The sequence below is a fragment of the Barbus barbus genome (genome assembly GCF_936440315.1).
Source record: "Barbus barbus genome assembly, chromosome: 44".
In the NCBI taxonomy this organism is placed as follows: Eukaryota; Metazoa; Chordata; class Actinopteri; order Cypriniformes; family Cyprinidae; genus Barbus; species Barbus barbus.
The window spans coordinates 12,619,320-12,637,358 of NC_136722.1; the positions used below are offsets into that span (position 1 = coordinate 12,619,320).

Genomic DNA, 18,039 nt, shown 5'->3' on the forward strand with positions numbered 1-18,039 from the left:
CGATTAATAGCATCCAAAATAAAAGTTTTTGTTTACATAATATGTGTGTATACTGTGTATATGTATTATGTGTATATATAAATACAAACACATGCATATATATATTTAAGAAAAATGTTTATATATTAAATATATTTATATGTAATATAAAAATATAAATATATATATGTATATACATGTAAATATTTTCAAAATATATACTGTATGTGTGTGTATTTATATATACATAATAAATATACACAGTACACATACATATATTATGTAAACAAAAACTTTTATTTTGGATGCAATTAATCGTGATTAATCGTTTGACAGCACTAATAATTACAAATTTATGTAATTTCTCATTTAAAAAACTGTTAAATTATATTCAATAGTTACAAATCATATCATTCATTATTTAAAAAACTATTAAATTATAACCAATAATTCCAAATTCATATAATTTCTCATTTAAAAGCTGTTAGTACCCCACACTGTGCAGTTGACCGTTTGTGTCTCAATGGTGATGCTAGAATGCAGTATGTCATTGTAATTACATGTATTTGCAGAGGCGTTAACCACCCACTACGCAGACCCATCAGGGAGTCCTTTCTAATTGCCCACCCCCTAACTTTTAATAAGCGCCGGTGACCGCTAGACAGTTTATGACAGCTCTGGGGAATTGCGTAAAAGCCACACTCTTAATCCATAAGAGCTATTAATTTTCTTGATTGTGCAGGATATAATGCCACCCATCTCGTTCGGCAGATGTACCGCTGATCCAATACATCACAGAATCTGGGCTGGGAAAGTTCAGTGTGTATGCATAAGCGCTGCCTTTTTTAATGGCAATTTATCTTCATCGCTTTGCATGTGATCTTAATAACCAGCAAGCATAGCAAAGTCAAAATCCAATTCCATAATACGACTTTATACTTTCTTAAAAATCAATGTAGTCAGTCATTTCTTGGTTAAAGTCATTGAACGCAGCATGGTTTGTTTAAATGCAGGTCTAGCACTGACACCTGTGTTCCCTTGCCATTAGCCATCAGAGCCGGGTGCCCCGGTTTGAGGTGTGAGTAGATTATGAAGTAGTCTATTACCTTTGAGAGGGCTATGTGTTCTGGTGCTGGAGAGATTATAGGTCGACCCATGTAGCGCCGTCGCCTGCTCAGAATGGATAAATGGCTGTGGCTCACAGGGACTGTCACAGATGGATCTCGCTCAAGGTCAGAGGTACAAACACAGAGGTCACGGTGCAGACAGATACTCTGTGGCAAAAACACTCTGTTTGATAAGATAAATGTTCTTTGACACAAACAGTAATAGTCCAAAAAATCAATTTTGCTCTTTGAGCTATTCTTTTGAAATAGTTCAGGTGGTATGGATGTTCTTTTTAACATTAGATTGAAACATTTGTTGAAATAATAATCTCTGAAATCGAAATCCCTGTCAGGGTTTATTGAAGAGCATCGAATTCCCATGATTTCCCAGGAGTTTAATCTGTTTATTCTTGTTTGTGTAGGAGATTTGCTGCGTTCTGGACGTATCTCTGGATTGACCGTTAATGGAGGCTGGTCCGTCTGGGGGCCTTGGAACCAATGTAGTCGGGACTGTAGCTCGGGGGTCCGAAACCGCAAACGCACCTGCTCAAACCCCAAACCCAAATATGGAGGAATCACCTGCCTCGGGCCTGCCCAGGAATTTCAGGAGTGCAATACTACACCATGTCCAGGTTAGCAGTCCTCATACATAAACCTTTTCCAGTTTTTTCCATTCATATATTTGTGACTTACACAGCTTCTCCAGACACAGATTTTCCCACTGTTTTCCCCATTCTGGAATTAAATTATATGTATAAATATCATTTATTATTTTAAATTTAGTTTGTAATGTAAAAAAAATGTTTTTGTTCTAGAAAAAGTATATTTTGCTTAACTAGGCTGCATTTATTTGATCAAAAAATAAAGTAATCAGTATAAATACAGTAAAATAATAAAATAAAGTGAAAAACAGATAAGGAATCACAGTGTAAATAAAAAAGTGAAATATTATTATATATTTAAACAACCGTTTTCTATTTTAATATATTTTAAAATGTAAGTCATTCCTGTGATTTTATAACTGAATTTTCAGCAGCCATTACTCCATAAGTATCCTTCAGAAGTCATTCTAATATGCTGAATTTTGTCATTTTGTATTTTTCTAGAAACTGTATTTTTTCCAGGATTATTTGATGCATAGAATAAAGTTCTGCATGAACAGCACTTATCTGAAATAGAAGTATTTTGTAACATTATAAAGTCTTTACTGACACTTTTTATCAATTTAATGCATCCTTGCTGAATAAAATCATTTTTTCTTTAAAAAATATATTTTGAATGGTAGTGTCACCTACAAAGACTTTACCGATTAACCAAAAGTAAATTAAATGATTTTATATATACAGTAAGTATAATGTATTTAAATTGATAACCATACATTTTATTCATTATGTATGTAAAAACATTTAATCAAAATCAGCTTGTGATTAATTAATTTCCTTTAGATGTTAAAATAAATTCGTAAACTACAGTTACAAACAACAGAAATGTGCTGTTTGTTTGTCCACCAATCGCAGCTTGGCTTAATGGAAAATATTCTGGAAGAGGTTAACATATCCTCCAGTCGAGCACCATGCAGCACTTATTTGGTGGAAAAAAGAACACTGCGTTTACTTTTTTTTAAAACCTCATACAACACAAATAGAATTCAGACTTATCCATCCTCTCTTCAACAGTTTATATGGAAACAATCATAAAAACTGTCCTTTTTCAGTTTGTTACTAGTGTGCAGGGAATAAAGAAGGATTCCAGACATCAACAAGCGATAAAAGTAAGACACAACCCACATTTGCGCGTGGTATTTTTACGTGCAGAAGACAGCCTCCCTGTTGTAAGGTGCGAGGACCTCAATTTGCCGGTGGAAATGGAGAGAAATCTCTGTGGCATCGTTGTGTGTAATCACATTTCAAGCTAATTACACCGGCAGTGATGGGAAAGCAGGATTCAGTCATTAAAAGGCTTGTGACAATGGTGTATACCCTCTCTAAAGTTGAAGAAGGGGAAAAAGCTCTCTAATTAAATGAGCGCTCATCGTTATGTGTGCTGGAAATATGCTGTCTAAATGGAAATGCGCTACTTGGGTATTTTATGATACCTAACGGTGAACAAGACACAATCAGGCAATGCGGAATTTGTTTTGCAATTGTAATTAATCAATAGCCTGTTTTTGGAGCCCGAAACCATCAAAGCAGGGCGTACTGTAGTTTATAGCTCTAATTGCTCCTCAGTCTTAATTTTACAGCAGCTGTTTTCTAACAGGAAATCACATATTTCCTGTAAAGTGACAGTAGCAAGACCAGCAGGACTGCTTCATTAACAAAGACCTCCAGAGGTTTTAAGACCTGATTAGACTTATTGATGTTTTTCTCCGCAGGAGTAATTTCCAACAGATCAGGAACCAAATTTTATAAAAGCAGCGGATGACAGATTGTACAGCAAACTATGTGAGCGCACTGTCGTTCAGTAACTGTGCTCTGCACTTCACTAAGTTAATTCAGCCCTTGTCTACTTCCAATGAAATGTCTTAGTAGCGCTTAGATTCAATAGCTCCTTTGTACAGACCACGACAGAATAATACAGATGACTTTCATCAAGCGTATCCCAGCAGGAAGCTTGGAAAAGAACACATCAAATTGCTCTACACCTCCATAAGCGTCTCTGAACCGGAGCTTGTCTGTGACCAATATTCTCACTGTGTCTTTTATTGGTTCCTTCTTGCTGAGCTAAATCTTTATACGTTCAAAGTCAGACCTTTTGAAATGCATTATTTTGTTTTGAGAGGGGCAGACGGAGGTCTCGTGGTTGCAGTTATGGAGGCTCTGAAACGAATTAATCTTTTTTTTGTTGCAGGCCACAAGGGTGAAATGAGATGATCCGTCACGCTGGGGCAGACATGAGCTGATTTGTCATTTTTCGCAATAGAGAAGTTATAACAGATGATAAAATGCAATATTTGGTTTACTTATGTCTTTTATATAAAAAAGTAACCTTTTCTGTTTTTTGTCCAACAATATGAGATAGTCAGCAACACATAATACATTGGTAAAACCTTTACTAGCAACTATCCTGAGCTGTGACTTCAAAGACATCAGACAGGAAAAGGTCAATTTAAGCTTCCCAAATCAAAATTGGGCACTAGTTTTAAAAAATATTTTATACTGTGCTAGAATGAAATACACTGGAAAAATTGGAGTAGGATTTACTTTGAAGCAATTTTCTCTCAGAAATTGCTAGTAAATTTCCCAAATAATTACAAAGAAACAGTAACACATTGACTTAAATGGGATTTTTTTTAAAGTAGAAAGACTGAAATTGTAATTTCTTGAAAAACGTACTGCATTTACAACTTTGAAAAATATTTTCAGCAATATGGCCGTCACGATCAGAATTTCACTGCACGGTTATCATGGCTATAAAATAATTCATGATAACAGTATTATATAAAAAAAAATCTGTCAAATTTATCTTTACTTTTATTTCGTTGTTCTTTTTTTGTTTCTTTGTTTGTTTCTTTCTTTTTTCTTTGACTCCTCGCCCCCCAGTTCATCAAATAAAACCATCATATTTCTTAAACCGTTCAATTAATATTTATAATTTTTACAATGTCTTTATGACCTTTTTGTATCTTTTAAGTTTTGGTTACCTGGATTTTCAGTGGAGGGACAGAAACCTCTCAGAATTCGTTAAAATATCATAATTTGTGTTTTGAAGATTTACCAAAGTCTTATGGGTTTGGAAAGACATGAGTGTGAGAAAATCATGACATAATTTTCCTTTTTTGGTGAACTAACCCTTTAAGATAGTTTTTAAAATTTATAAAATGTATAAAACAAATCTGCTTATTTCCTAGACAATAATTGTATGTCATTTGCTGAACTAAATATGCTATGAGATCATAGCACAAATACATATTTTTATATAATTGTAAAATATTTGTAGCATACCGTATACCGTTTAGCATAATAGCAGCCAATATACTGTGCACTATAGAGTAATCAGTATGTTAATATTTCATTCTAAACGCAACCAAAATTTACTCATGTCAGTGCCTCTCACCCCCCTCTTCCACAAACCTGTCAGACGGCTAATGCTAATGTAAAATGAGACTCAGTATGCTTGTTTTCCTTTAATTAGTGCCAAGACAGTCGTAGTGTTTTGTGAGTTGTTCTCTGTTCCCCCAGTTGTCGCGGGTGATGACCCTGAACTTGGCACTCGCTGAAGAGGGGAGGGAGTGAATTGATGGTTCGTTTAGCCTCATTAATTAGAGCAGGGGTCAGAGTGAGACCGCGAGGGAGAAGCAGAGCTCCAGAGCAGATTGTGTGAACAGCCTCTCTCCTCATCGACCCCCGGATTCCCAGCAGTCTTAGCATCTGGATTTAGCTGGTTTTGACACCAGATCATTTCATTGTAGAGATCGTATCAGTGATGTCGTTCATTCAGATTGTGGTACTAGATGAAAAAATGTTTTGGATCTATTCAAATGAAATGCATATTCACTTTTTCCCCTCAAGGTCCACTTATAATCAACGTTTCGTCAAATACAAACCATGCTAAATACCCTGCTTCTAAAACCAGCAGAATAGTGCCCAAAATCTCTCTAAAACTAGCCAACAGACCAGCTAAAATCAGCGTTTCTTAGTTTTGTCACTTTTCTCACCCTGTTAGCAGGCCATCATTTTTTCAAGAGATTTATATGTAAATGAGCTAAGCTAGGATTGGCTAACCTCTTGAATGTGAAACGAGTCCCAACCCCACCAAATTTCTGAATGTTTAATAGGTGCTGTTATCTAAATCATAATCGTTTTGATATTACAAATGTGATGCCTTCTGAATGACCTTTTTTTGCAGATCATTTTCTACAAATGGTTGTGTTATGGAAGTGTGACATAATACATTGAACTCTTTTATTTGTAATATTTTATTTATTTTAAATCCTGTTTTCCATTATTTGTCCCATTTAAATTTAATGACACTAAATATGCTCTGTCTGAATCACTCCTCTTTGCTGAGCAACTGCGAGAAAAGTGTTGAGAAAAACTGTAATTTGCCTTTATTGATATAAACTAATGTTACTTATTTAGAGTGGCAATCACACTCGAAATTATTCAGATATAATTATTCTATTTTCTTTATCTACTTTGGAATGACAGATGCTCTTCCTAAAATGATTCATGACACAAGCGCAGTTGGATTTAGCTTGTTTTGACACCAGATGATTTCATTGTAATGATCTTATCAGAGGTAACTAGGGTGATGTCGTTTATTTATATTGTGGTACTAGATGAATACATTTCCTGGATCTATTTAAATTAAATGGAGCACATTCACTTTTCCCCCTTAGGCCTGAAACACACTGCATGATTTTCAGCTGTCCCAGACGAAAGATTGGCATCGTGACACAATCGTGGCAATTTCTGTGATCGTAGCTCCTAATCATTTTCTGACAGTCTCAGAAATACAGCATGATCGCACTGTGTGTTTGCTGTTACGATCCTTGTTTACTGACCAACCAATAAAAATGCAACATGAAATCAACGCAACATGGCGCTAAAACAGTGCTGTCAAATGATTAATCGCGATTAATTGCGTCCAAAATAAAAGTTTTTGTTTACATAATATATATGTGTGTACAGTTTATATTTAACAAAAACTTTTATTTTGGATGCGATTAATCGCAATTAATCGTTTGACAGCACTATAAAACATGAAACTTACTTCAAGCTCTTATGCCTTCCTCTTTCGCCGCTTCCAGTTTTTTTAAGCACACATAAAAACTATAACTGCTAAAGTGCGATCTCTTGAAAACCCTGCTTGAAAACCAGCCTAAGGTGAATTGGTTTCAAACTAGCCAATAGACAAGCTATAAAATCAGCTAAAGCCCCATTCACACTAGGAGCGACTTTTGTCACTGCATGTCGCCAGGGGCAGGCGATGAGGTCGCTAGTGGGCGTTCTCATTACTGGTTGCCTAGTAACTTCGTTGTTGACAGCAAATCTTGCCGCTAAATACAAACATTTTGGAGGCAAAAGACTGAATATAATATAAACTGAATCCATACATACAAACAAAAATGAATGAGAAACTTCTCCATCTTTCCGTCACTGCTGGAGCTGAAAGGAGAAAGATCACGAGTCTTCTTTCCTATTGGCTGTCGCTCCCGAAAGTGGCTCTTCATTTGCATAAAGTTGAGAGATTCTGAACTTTATTGTGTCGCTGGACACTCCCCATCCGGTCGCTGACGGTGGTTGTCGCTCTTGTTGCCGGATATCGCCAGCTCTCCATTGAAATGAATGGGATTGTGTCGCTTTGTCGCTGCGTATCGCTTGTAGTGTGAACGGAGCTTAAGACTGATTTTGACTGTTTGTGTTTCAATAGACAATTTAGTTTTACGTGACTGTTTTTTGCCCTCTCTCATCCTTTTAACAGGCCAGTGTTCTTTTAAGAGTTTTATATGTAAATGAGCTGTGCTATGATTGGCTAACCTCTTCAAATGTGAAATGTAGTCACAACCCCACCAAACTACTGAATAGGTTCTGATATCTGAATCATTATAGTTCTGATATTATAAATGTGATGCCTTCTGAATGACCTCTTTTTGACGATCATTTTGTGTTGTGGGGCTACTGTATGTGTTCGTATTAAAATAAAACTCTTTTATTTGTATTATTTTATTTATTTTAAATCATGTTTTCTGTGATATTTCCCATTTAAATTTAATGGGACTAAACATGTTTATCTGAATGAGTCCTCTTTGCTGAGCAACAGTGTGAGAAGTGTAGAGAACAAACACATTTGCCTTTATCGATATGAACTATTGTTACACATTTATAGTTGTTCAATATTATTCCCAAAAATATTTTCACTATTTACTGAAAGAAATGTAAGATGCTAGTCCCAAAATTATTCATGACACAAGCACAGAAGTAATTTGAGTGTCCTCTTTTCCTTATCTTTCAGTGGATGGGAGCTGGTCATGCTGGTCACCTTGGTCTAAATGCTCAGTGACATGCGGAGGAGGCCACTACATGCGCACACGCACCTGTAACAACCCTCCACCTGCCTACGGAGGTGACATCTGCCTGGGTTTGCATACTGAAGAGGCCCTCTGCAACATCAAACCCTGCCCTGGTACACACACACACACACTTTATCACGTGCATGAACTCAACCTACGTGAACTCACACACACTCACACCTTGAATCAGACAGGAAATTACATGAGTTTTTTTCGGATAGGAAGCCTTTGTCTTGTAACTGCTTTCCTTTCGTCATGTCTCACACATAAAGCGGCCCGTGCAGGAATGAAAGCAGAGGAAATCAAAATGTCACACTTGATAGAAAAGCAAATGGTAAAGCCGAGCTTGCGATACGAAGATAATATGCATAAGCCCGCAGCAGGCAGTACAAGAGAGGAGGGCAAGATAAGGCGATTGATGACAGAGTCAAACCTCGCACATTGATCTACGGAAAGGTGAATGGGAGAAGAGAGCTTGTATTCAAATGTCAGTCCATCCATTAGCCAGAACTGTAGTGAGGTTACCGAGTGACCTTTTATTAGTTGCGTTCAGGTCTATCTGTCACACCATTCATTACACAAGCATGTGTGTAGCTGTACAGTTCAGCCGAGAGACAGAGAATGGGATAAGTGAGGGGAATGCTAATCAGAAGACCCTGTGAGGAAGTTCTCCTAAACTGGATTCCAAGCTTTTTGGGTTCCATTGTAGAGTATAGTTAAAATTAGCTTGGAGGCCAAATAGATAATCAGTTCACTCATAACCACGTAACACAATTTCAAGCCTTGCCTGCTGGAAAATAATCGTCTAATCTGCCAAGAAGGTCTAGTTTCTTTGTTTTAAAGCCCCGTTATACTTCAAGCAAATCAAAAATGAACTGATGTGACAATTTTGAACAAAATCAGGCCAAAATGAAGTCCGTTCAAGGTCAAAACAGCTGGTTGGTAAACATCTTCAAGCTAACATTGGTCTGTGGTGATTAGGAGGGTGTGGATCTGGGGCTCTGCCTTCTTTGACATGGAAAACCTCTCTGGTTTATCTCTTCTGTTAAGTATGTTAAGGGCATACACGAGGAAAAACATGAATACTATGAAGATCTGCTTTATAATGGAAACTGAAATTGTAATTCTAATTGAAAGCGATACTGACACTTTTTTCAAGTTTAAAGGGTCATGAAACCCTAAAACACTCTTTTTGAGATCTTAACAGATATGTACGCGTTGCACATCAATGAAAACAATATTAGCACTCATTATGTTGTTTATTAAGGGGAAAGTGGTTTTTCAGAGCCATTTCAACCTTCCAGTTTAAAAAGCAAAATTGATATAATCTGACAAAATATAAGTTACATGCATCACTGTCATCAGATGCTTTCTTAACTGCTGTTTTCTCACCATTTTGTATGTTTATTATTGAGAGGAAGGCATGTAGCACATATTTTTATATTCATCTAAACGGCATTCGTAGCAACACCAGCAACACTAACAGTATGCTGCTGTTTCGTGTATTAAACTTTGGTAACACTTTAGAATAGGGAACACACGTTCACTATTAACAAAGAGTTTTGCCTGAACAAACTCCTAATTTGCTGCTTAGTAATAGCTAGTAAGGTAGTTGTTAAGTTTAGGGATTGGGTAGGGTTAAGGTATCTAGAATATGGTCATGAAGAATAAGGCATTAATATGTGCTTTGTAAGTACTAATAAATAGCCAATATGGTAGTAATATGCATGCTAATAAGCAACTAGTTAATAGTGAGAATTGGTCCTTAAAATAAAGTGTTACCTATAATGGATGTATGGATGGGTATATGGATGAGAATTTATCCCATGCAGAAACGCTTACGAGATGGATTGATGGATGGATGGAGAAGAGGTGTCTTCACATTCCCTCCCCTTTGCATCTGATTTGGGCTTGTTGTTGTCATGTACAGAAAGCTGGTCTGATTGGTCCGAATGGTCCCCCTGTGATTCATCAGGGTCTCAGGTTCGCCGGCGGCACTGTGACGTCCTGTTTCCCACCGGCAACCAGTGCTCAGGCAACAGCAGTGAAACTCGTGCCTGCCTGCCCATCTCCAACTTCATCCCAGGTGGGCACAGAAACCCACACACATTTACACTCAAACACTTGCCATATCGACCCCTGGACAAACAAGGATCTTCCCTTATTGACAAGAAGTAATGCGAGACACACCAAACCATTGATTTCTGTAGTGCAGGGATAATTAGCCTCTCATCCTCTGCCCTGTCTAAGTGGCACGATCGAACAAATGCATTACGCTGGCACGTTTCGTGTAGCATTTGCATTCATACATTCGATACCTGAGATACATCCGCTCCACAAGTTTTACAAACTCAAACATGAGGGTGCTAATTGTAAGAAAAAACATTATATCCGAGTTAATGTACTTAGTTCTTTGATTATGAGCTACACTGTACACTATCACCTTATTTGTAATGTGCTCATCTTTAAAATGATGAGTAATTATGTGATCTGCCACTTTGTAGAGATGGAAATAGCTAAACATATGATCGTCAGGGGAGTTATTACCTCGCGTATGGTGTAGCGCAGGGAGTGGATTTTTAAGGCCATTCTGTAAATCTTGTGCAAATATTGTCTGGCCTGCAGAGCCCTCATGTCTTTCACAGAGTAACATTCCATTACAGCTCGTTAGAAAAGTTTTATACGTCATTTACTTCCATTACTGATCGTAAAAATGCGTCGCAGGTGCCACTTTCCTTATTCAGCTCTTTGAATTTTGCGATAATAGGTTGAGTTTTAAATTCACTTGCTGTATGTTCTGAAACTTCTAAAGATCTCATTTATCAGCCTGATGGATTCATTTCCCTGTTCTTTTCTTGATTTTTTTTTTCTGTTCTCCTCAGAAACGTCTGTTGCACGTTCAAGTCAGGAGGAAAGATGGTGTGGAGGTAAGTAGTGTACAAGCAGCCTTTGGGTCAAAATTATCCTATTATTCAAGCTTAAAGCTTAGCTCAGATCAGCAGAAATCTTTCACTAATAAAAAGACAGTTTTTTCTTTGCATCAGCTAGCTAACATATTTACACAACTGTTCAATAGTTTGGAGTCAGTATTTTTTTTAAGAAATTAATACTTTTATTCTGCAAGAATGTAATAAATTGATTAAAATTTAGTTGAATTCTTAATCAATTGAATAAACTTTCCAAATTTCAATGTGTTGTGAGCTTATGTTTGCTTTTTTAATTGCGTTGTGTTGTGCACTACTGGGCCACCGTAGAAATGGACTTCCATACATTGGATACTTCTTTAAAAACCTTACTGAACACAAACTTTTAAACATACAGCGGTACATTTAAAAAATAAAACCTCCAAGGTCATTTTTATTACAAAATGAGCGCAGAGTGATGCATGAAAGTAGCACTTATGTTTCCATTGAGCAACAATGAAATATACAGTTCATATCACTGTTCAAAATCACAATTGACCAATCAGAAATCATTATTCCAGAGAACAACATAATTCTACTTTCCATTTATCCAAAGTGCATCAAAACTGATGTTCAATACACCGATTACAAACACAATGTGCCTCAAAGCTTTTTTGGGACCCATTAAACAAATGTGCATTTGGAGTGGCTTGCCACTGTAAAATCCTTCCATTTATAGCAATTATTGGCTGTTCATGCAGACTCGCAAGGCAACAGCAATGCTGACTGTAATTTAGTAGAGTGTTTAATTGGCTCAGGTAATGGATAATTGATATCCTCTAGCTTCAGGATCAATGCTCAAATCCCCAGCCATCATGCTTGCGTCAGATCATTTAGCCATTAGCCATTTTGCCTCTCTTGCCAGACTTCAATGTGTTCCACATGATCGCCGTGGGCCTGAGCAGCTCCATACTCGGCTGTCTGGTGACCCTACTGGTGTACACTTACTGTCAGCGATACCAGCAGCAGTCCCATGATGCCACAGTCATCCACCCCATTTCTGCCACCCCACTCAACACCAGCATCACCAACCACGTCAACAAACTGGACAAGTACGACTCAGTTGAAGCCATTAAGGTGGGTCTTATTCACTCATACTATCAGCAATATATTATTCATATGGGAAATGGATGAAGGATTTAGTATGTGGTCTGTGTGCGAATGTGTGCGATGTCTTGTGTCTAAATCAATTCATACATTCATACACTGCTTTCTCATAAGTGTAGTTTTGATTCAGTTTATATACTCAGTGTTTGTGTGAGATTGTCTCAAATGAAATCATAAACCAATATGCAGCACGTCAGTGCATTTCTGAGAATGTTATTGTTAGTGAGTTACTTTAACCCTGAAAAATGAACTTTTCTCTTAAATGTAGTTATTTTTTTTATTACATAATGCTTTAAAGTTATGCAGTGCACTTTGAGATTTAGGCACATGGATCATTTTTTCATAAGCACAGTGAAAATAAAACACACCATCACATTTAGTCAGAAGGACAGTTAAGGCTTCATTAGACTTGAATGTACAAGACTCATGACTAATTACAGAAAGTGCTTCTCAGTTATTGCTTGTTCAGAGACTTTTGTGGAGTTGCATATTTCATCAGCTGGATGTAATGCACTAGAATAGCATCACTTACACAACATCCCAGCTGAAGGGTAATGTAGCAAATGATTCTGTTTTACTGTCCTGAGACTGTACAAGTTCACTCGCCTGGCTTTTTGTTGATGACAAGAATGAATGAAACTTCAAGGTTACATAGTATTATTGCCATGCACAACTTATTTGTCACATTGTTTTTCTCTTCTTCTGAATGCTGTCAGTTTGTTATTGTAAGTATGGAATGTATTTTCCCATAAAGTCAACATGACATCAAATTGACCCTATTTACTTTCTTAATATGCATTCCTGTGATTCATCAATGTTATTCTAAAGAAAAACAACTTCGTGATATTTCATCAAAGAGATTTGAAAATAATACTTAAATGGCTGAAATCACCATGTTAAAAGGGAAAATAATGTTAATTTTAATATCTAAAGAGCCTCGTGTTGTTCCAAACCCACATTGTAAAATTTTTTTTTTTTTTTTTTTGTTTGTTTTACAAGAAAATACTGTTTCAGTCTTTCTACTTCAAATTTTTGTTTAATGTGTTTCTTTGTAAAAAAAAAAAAAAATATATGGAATTTACTAGCAATTTCTGAGTGACTTTCTTTCATGCAAAAAAGTTTTGGTTTTGTGGACTTTGAGTGTATAGATTAAATTGATACCAGAAATTAAATAAATATATATTTTTATTTATGTTTCAAAAATACACAAAAGTTCAGGTTTGGAGCAACATGGTGAATAAGTTCTAATAAAATTTCGATTTTGGGGTAAATTATCTGTTTTGTGTAATCAAAGTCGCTACAGTTATAGCTCTTATAAATGTATTATGAATCATAATCCGATTCAGAGTGAACTTGACATTAAACCTCAACATCCTAGTCGAAAGTTCTCCTTAAAAGTGGGAGTTTGGGTTTTTTAGAAGATAAATAGAGCACCACAATTGACTATAAACTCCATTCTGGTATGAAATAACCTGATGGATCAAAACTTTTTTTCTTTTTAATTATTCTGTTTTACTTTGAGGTCAGTCATTATGGAAGTAAAACTGGTTTGCGAGGGCCTTTTCATGTTGACTTTAATGATAGCTTCACAAACAGACAAATGTCGAGAGCGCATTTTTGTAGCGAAAGTAGATTCATATAATGCGCGAGCGCGAATTTCCCCGCTCGCACGCGGATTCCCTTTGCTCTCGCACAAAACCGGACGCGCGCTCTCGGATATACGCTGCTCTCGCGCAGATATGGAAAGCCAAAGTGCTCATAAACGCCTGCTCGGGCGTCTGATTGCACACTGACACGTCAAAAGCGTGCTACTTGACAGCAAACCGCGCGTACTGGACGCGCGTTTGCCATGAAAACGCGCGTTCTTAGCGCGCGCTTTTGGGATTATGGAGAACGCGCGTCGGAAACGCGTGTTTTTGGTGACTCCAAAGCGCGCGTTTTATAGGAAATCAAACGTTGAGGACGCGCGTTTTGATACACAAAACCGCGCGTTTCAGACGCGCGTTCTCCATAATCCCAAAGCGTCCAGTACGCGCGGTTTGCTGTCAAGTCGCACGCTTTTGACATGTCAGTGTGCAATCAGACGCCCGAGCAGGCATTTATGAGCACTTTGGCTTTCCATACTCGCACATCTCTCCGTGCTCTTGCGCTAGATATTGATTCTTGCCACAGATTCTTTTCATTTTCATCGGGTCAGTCGTAGAAAAATCTGATTGGTTGATAACGTTTGACGTTTAATCCAGGTGTGAAAAGAATCAATATCTAGTGCAAGACCACGGAGAGATGTGCGAGTGCATTATATTAATCTACGTTCGCGCTACAAAAATGCACTCTCGACATTTGGCAGTAAAATAACGCCATAAGCATAGGCCTTCTTTCCGTCTCCTGCTGCCCTGAGGATGATTGTGCTCCATTCCTCTTTTCAGCCTGATGTTTCCGTTCTCTTACCTTTGGACGAGCACCACATTTGCCAGCCTTTGTCTTCTAACACTGGTGTAGCGCGAGGCCTGGAGATTTTCTACTAACTCTTGACCGGCATTACCATCCTCTCCTCTGACTCTCAGACCTCTCGCGAATCCCCTGTCCTTCCCCTGACCCTCGTGTACGTGGCAGGTGTGCTCGCCCATTCGTTCTGTCTGCATTTGTCACCAGCATTTCCCATCATTCCACAAAGCAGATACTCAGGCTTGTGAGAAGGCAGTGTAATTTTGGTGTTGTGTCGTGTCGTAATTATGGCTGTCTACTACCATTTTGTTGCATGCTTTTTTCCCCGTGTCTTTTATTCCCTGCACTGTAAATCGGATTATCCTTTCCTTCTGAATTATTATTTTGCTTGCTTGTTACTGCCACCCCACTGAGCTCAGTATTTTGGCTTACAGCTATGTTACATTTCTTTTTAATTGTTCTAATTATGTAGGAGTCTGAATAAATACTTATTTTTATTTTAAAAAAGGCATTTTTTTTTATTATTTGTAACTTTTTTTAATGTTTATGAACCTTGTCATTGATTTATCAAAAAAAAAAAAAAAAACACACACACACAGAATAAACTTATTTAATTTATATAATTCTATTTTATTTTTAACTTTAATATTTATTAACCTTGTCTTTTAAATGTTTTATATTTATATTTTAAATGTTTATTAAAATATTTTAAAAAATATATATTTATGAACCTTATTTTAATATTTAAAACTTGATTTTGATTTTTTAAGAACTGAATAAACATCTGTTTTATTTTATTATTTTAATAAACATTTTAGAATAAATCATTTTTATACTTTTTGTATAAATTGGCTGATACAGAGGTAGAGTAACCATGTTGAGCATATGGGTGGCAGAAAAAACTAAAAATACATTTCTGAGTTTGTATGAAAAGATTTGTTTACTTAGTCATTTCCATCTGTCTTGATGCTGTGGTGTTTTGACTGCTCTTTTTTATTATTCTGTGAATGATGCTAACTTTTCTGGCCGATGTTTTTAAGTTAGTAATGTATAGTCAGCCAAGTGAATCAGTCTTTTGTTAAACCCTCTTCATGGTTTGGCCATCATTCAGTCTCAAAGCAAGATTTTTGTTCAGATTTGCAAGTGATTTGTGATTTGATTTCTTTTTTTGCCTAGATCCACAACCCCAATATAGTCTGACTTTTCATCCATGCAAACAAAATCAAGTATTTTCCATTTCTGTTCTCTTATCTCTGTAACTGAAAACATTTTTCTCTCGTCCGCAGGCTTTCAATAAGAATAACTTGATCCTGGAGGAAAGAAATAAATATTTCAACCCTCAGCTAGCAGGAAAAACATATACCAACGCATACTTCACTGACGTCAACACTTATGACGACTTTTAAAAATGGATCTGTGATTCCAGTCATCTTCACCACATTAACTTCATCACCTAGTGATTTTATTTTTTGCCTCTTTTTTGTCCGTGGGTTACCCGGATAAATAAAAAGACATTTTACATGGGACCATTTTACCATCAAATGCCAATAAAGCTGTACAGAACCATTCTCACAGTTAACAAGGACATCATGCTCTACAGTTGTGCGGACATCGTTAAATGAAATTGAACTATAGTGGACAAATAAAGCAGGTGATTTGATTCAACTGAGACGCCGATAAACTCTTGCCACAGAGATGGCACATGGATGCTTTGCATGATTCTCATCTAATGTGTTTTGCTTTATCGTTGCTTCATTTATTTGCATGGTTGGTCGCATTCCAGTGTTAGTGGGCGGGGCCTGTGTCTGAAATGGGTGGAGCCTTCTTGGACTGCTTTGTTTCCTGTGCCGAATCAGAAGCCCCTGTGCCTCACTGAGGACCTACGGTGGTCTCCAGTGCATCTGCCTGCCCTATCACGGGGTTTTGCCGCAACAGATAAGCAATCCATATGTAGATACCACGGTCTCTGAAAAAATGCGTTCTTGTATCTCTCAATATGGGGCACTTGTTAGTTGATCTCTTAGTGGTGGGAATCTCTGTGTTTTTGTTGTAAAATACACTTTTCATGACGTATATGTCACTGTAGCTTTTATAGATGAGTCTATTATGAAAAAAAGTGTTAGTTTGTTTCAAAGTAACCCTGTTCAGTCAAAACAAGACTTATCATATTAACATTCGTCTTTATGTGATGTAAGGTCTGCAAATAAGAGAGAATGTGAAACGCTAAAGGACCTTTTTATGTAAGACATTGATCATTTGAATATTATCGACATGTTTCTATTTGTTTAGTTGTTTAATAGTTAAAAATTTAATGAGAAAATGAGTATTATCTGTAAAAACAAACTGCTTTTTAGCACAAGGAACTGCTTTTTCAGCTTTTATTTTCTTTCATTTTCAAATATTTGAATGAATTTACTTATAAACTTAACTATCCATCCATTATGGAGAGGTGCTTGGGAATCCACTTTTTCAATTTCTACTAATTCTTTTTCTACTTGTAAAACTTTGTTTGCTTGTTTTATGTGCATAAATTAAAATTGCTTCATATACCTCACTGTGTTCATTCTATGAAATGTTACATGCAGAGTTGTTGCTTGAATTCACTCAGTGCAGGTTCAATGGAAAAACACGCCTGTGGAGACATTTCTGTAAAATATTACTTTGCTTCTTACATGTTTTGCGATACTTTCAAAGTGAAATGTTCAGTGATTGGTGGTGCATACAGCACATTCAGTTTTATGCTAATAGATAGCCTAATGAAACTACTATTAAGGCAGTTCGGAAATTAAAGCTACTGTATCTACAATTTTTTTCTTTCTTAAAATATCAGTTTTAAAATCATTCTTATGGTACACTGACTTCTAATAATGTGGATGGCTTCTTCCTTACGAAATTGAGCAAAAAGAGTGGATTGTTTCCAGTGTTGGGGGTAACGCGAGTTACGTAATCAGATTACTTTTTTCAAGTGACTAGTAAAGTAATGTATTACTTTTTTTAATTTACAAGAAAATATCTGAGTTACTTTTTTCCCATTTATTGACTGACAGTTCTCCTGTCCCCATGTTGGGAGAAATCAGAAGTACAGAGGCATTGTGTGTGCTGTGTGAACATGACGTTACTGTAGTTCTAGACTAAATGTGAGTGTGCATTAATTCATCCCACTCGCAAAAAATTTGATTTGCATAAGCAGCCAAAACATACACCATACAACACACAATAAATACAGTAGATAAAAATAAATAATAAAATTATAAAAAACACTATACAAAATATACACTATGTAATCAGGTAATTCTCCTCAGATTTATACTGGGATACGTTTAGCTATCTAAGTCACTAGAAGGTGAAAGGTGCCTTTTCCCTGTGAGATGTATTATACAGTCTAACCACAGTGGGTACAAAAGACCTTCTATACCGTTCAGTA

At 36.6% G+C, this 18,039-nt stretch overlaps 1 protein-coding gene across 1 annotated transcript in view; it reads left to right on the forward strand.

The window, feature by feature from the left end:
- The window catches only part of LOC306862952 (semaphorin-5A-like), a 163,419-nt gene extending 146,251 nt beyond the window's left edge, over nt 1–17,168 (forward strand). Inside the window, exons 17-22 of the mRNA XM_079406065.1 lie at nt 1,508–1,717; nt 8,043–8,213; nt 10,031–10,186; nt 10,983–11,027; nt 11,929–12,140; nt 15,902–17,168. Of these exons, the coding sequence (XP_079262191.1) occupies nt 1,508–1,717; nt 8,043–8,213; nt 10,031–10,186; nt 10,983–11,027; nt 11,929–12,140; nt 15,902–16,021 (914 nt within the window). The 3' untranslated portion in view covers nt 16,022–17,168. The remainder of the gene's footprint in view (nt 1–1,507; nt 1,718–8,042; nt 8,214–10,030; nt 10,187–10,982; nt 11,028–11,928; nt 12,141–15,901) is intronic.
- Nucleotides 17,169–18,039: the final 871 nt, after the last annotated feature.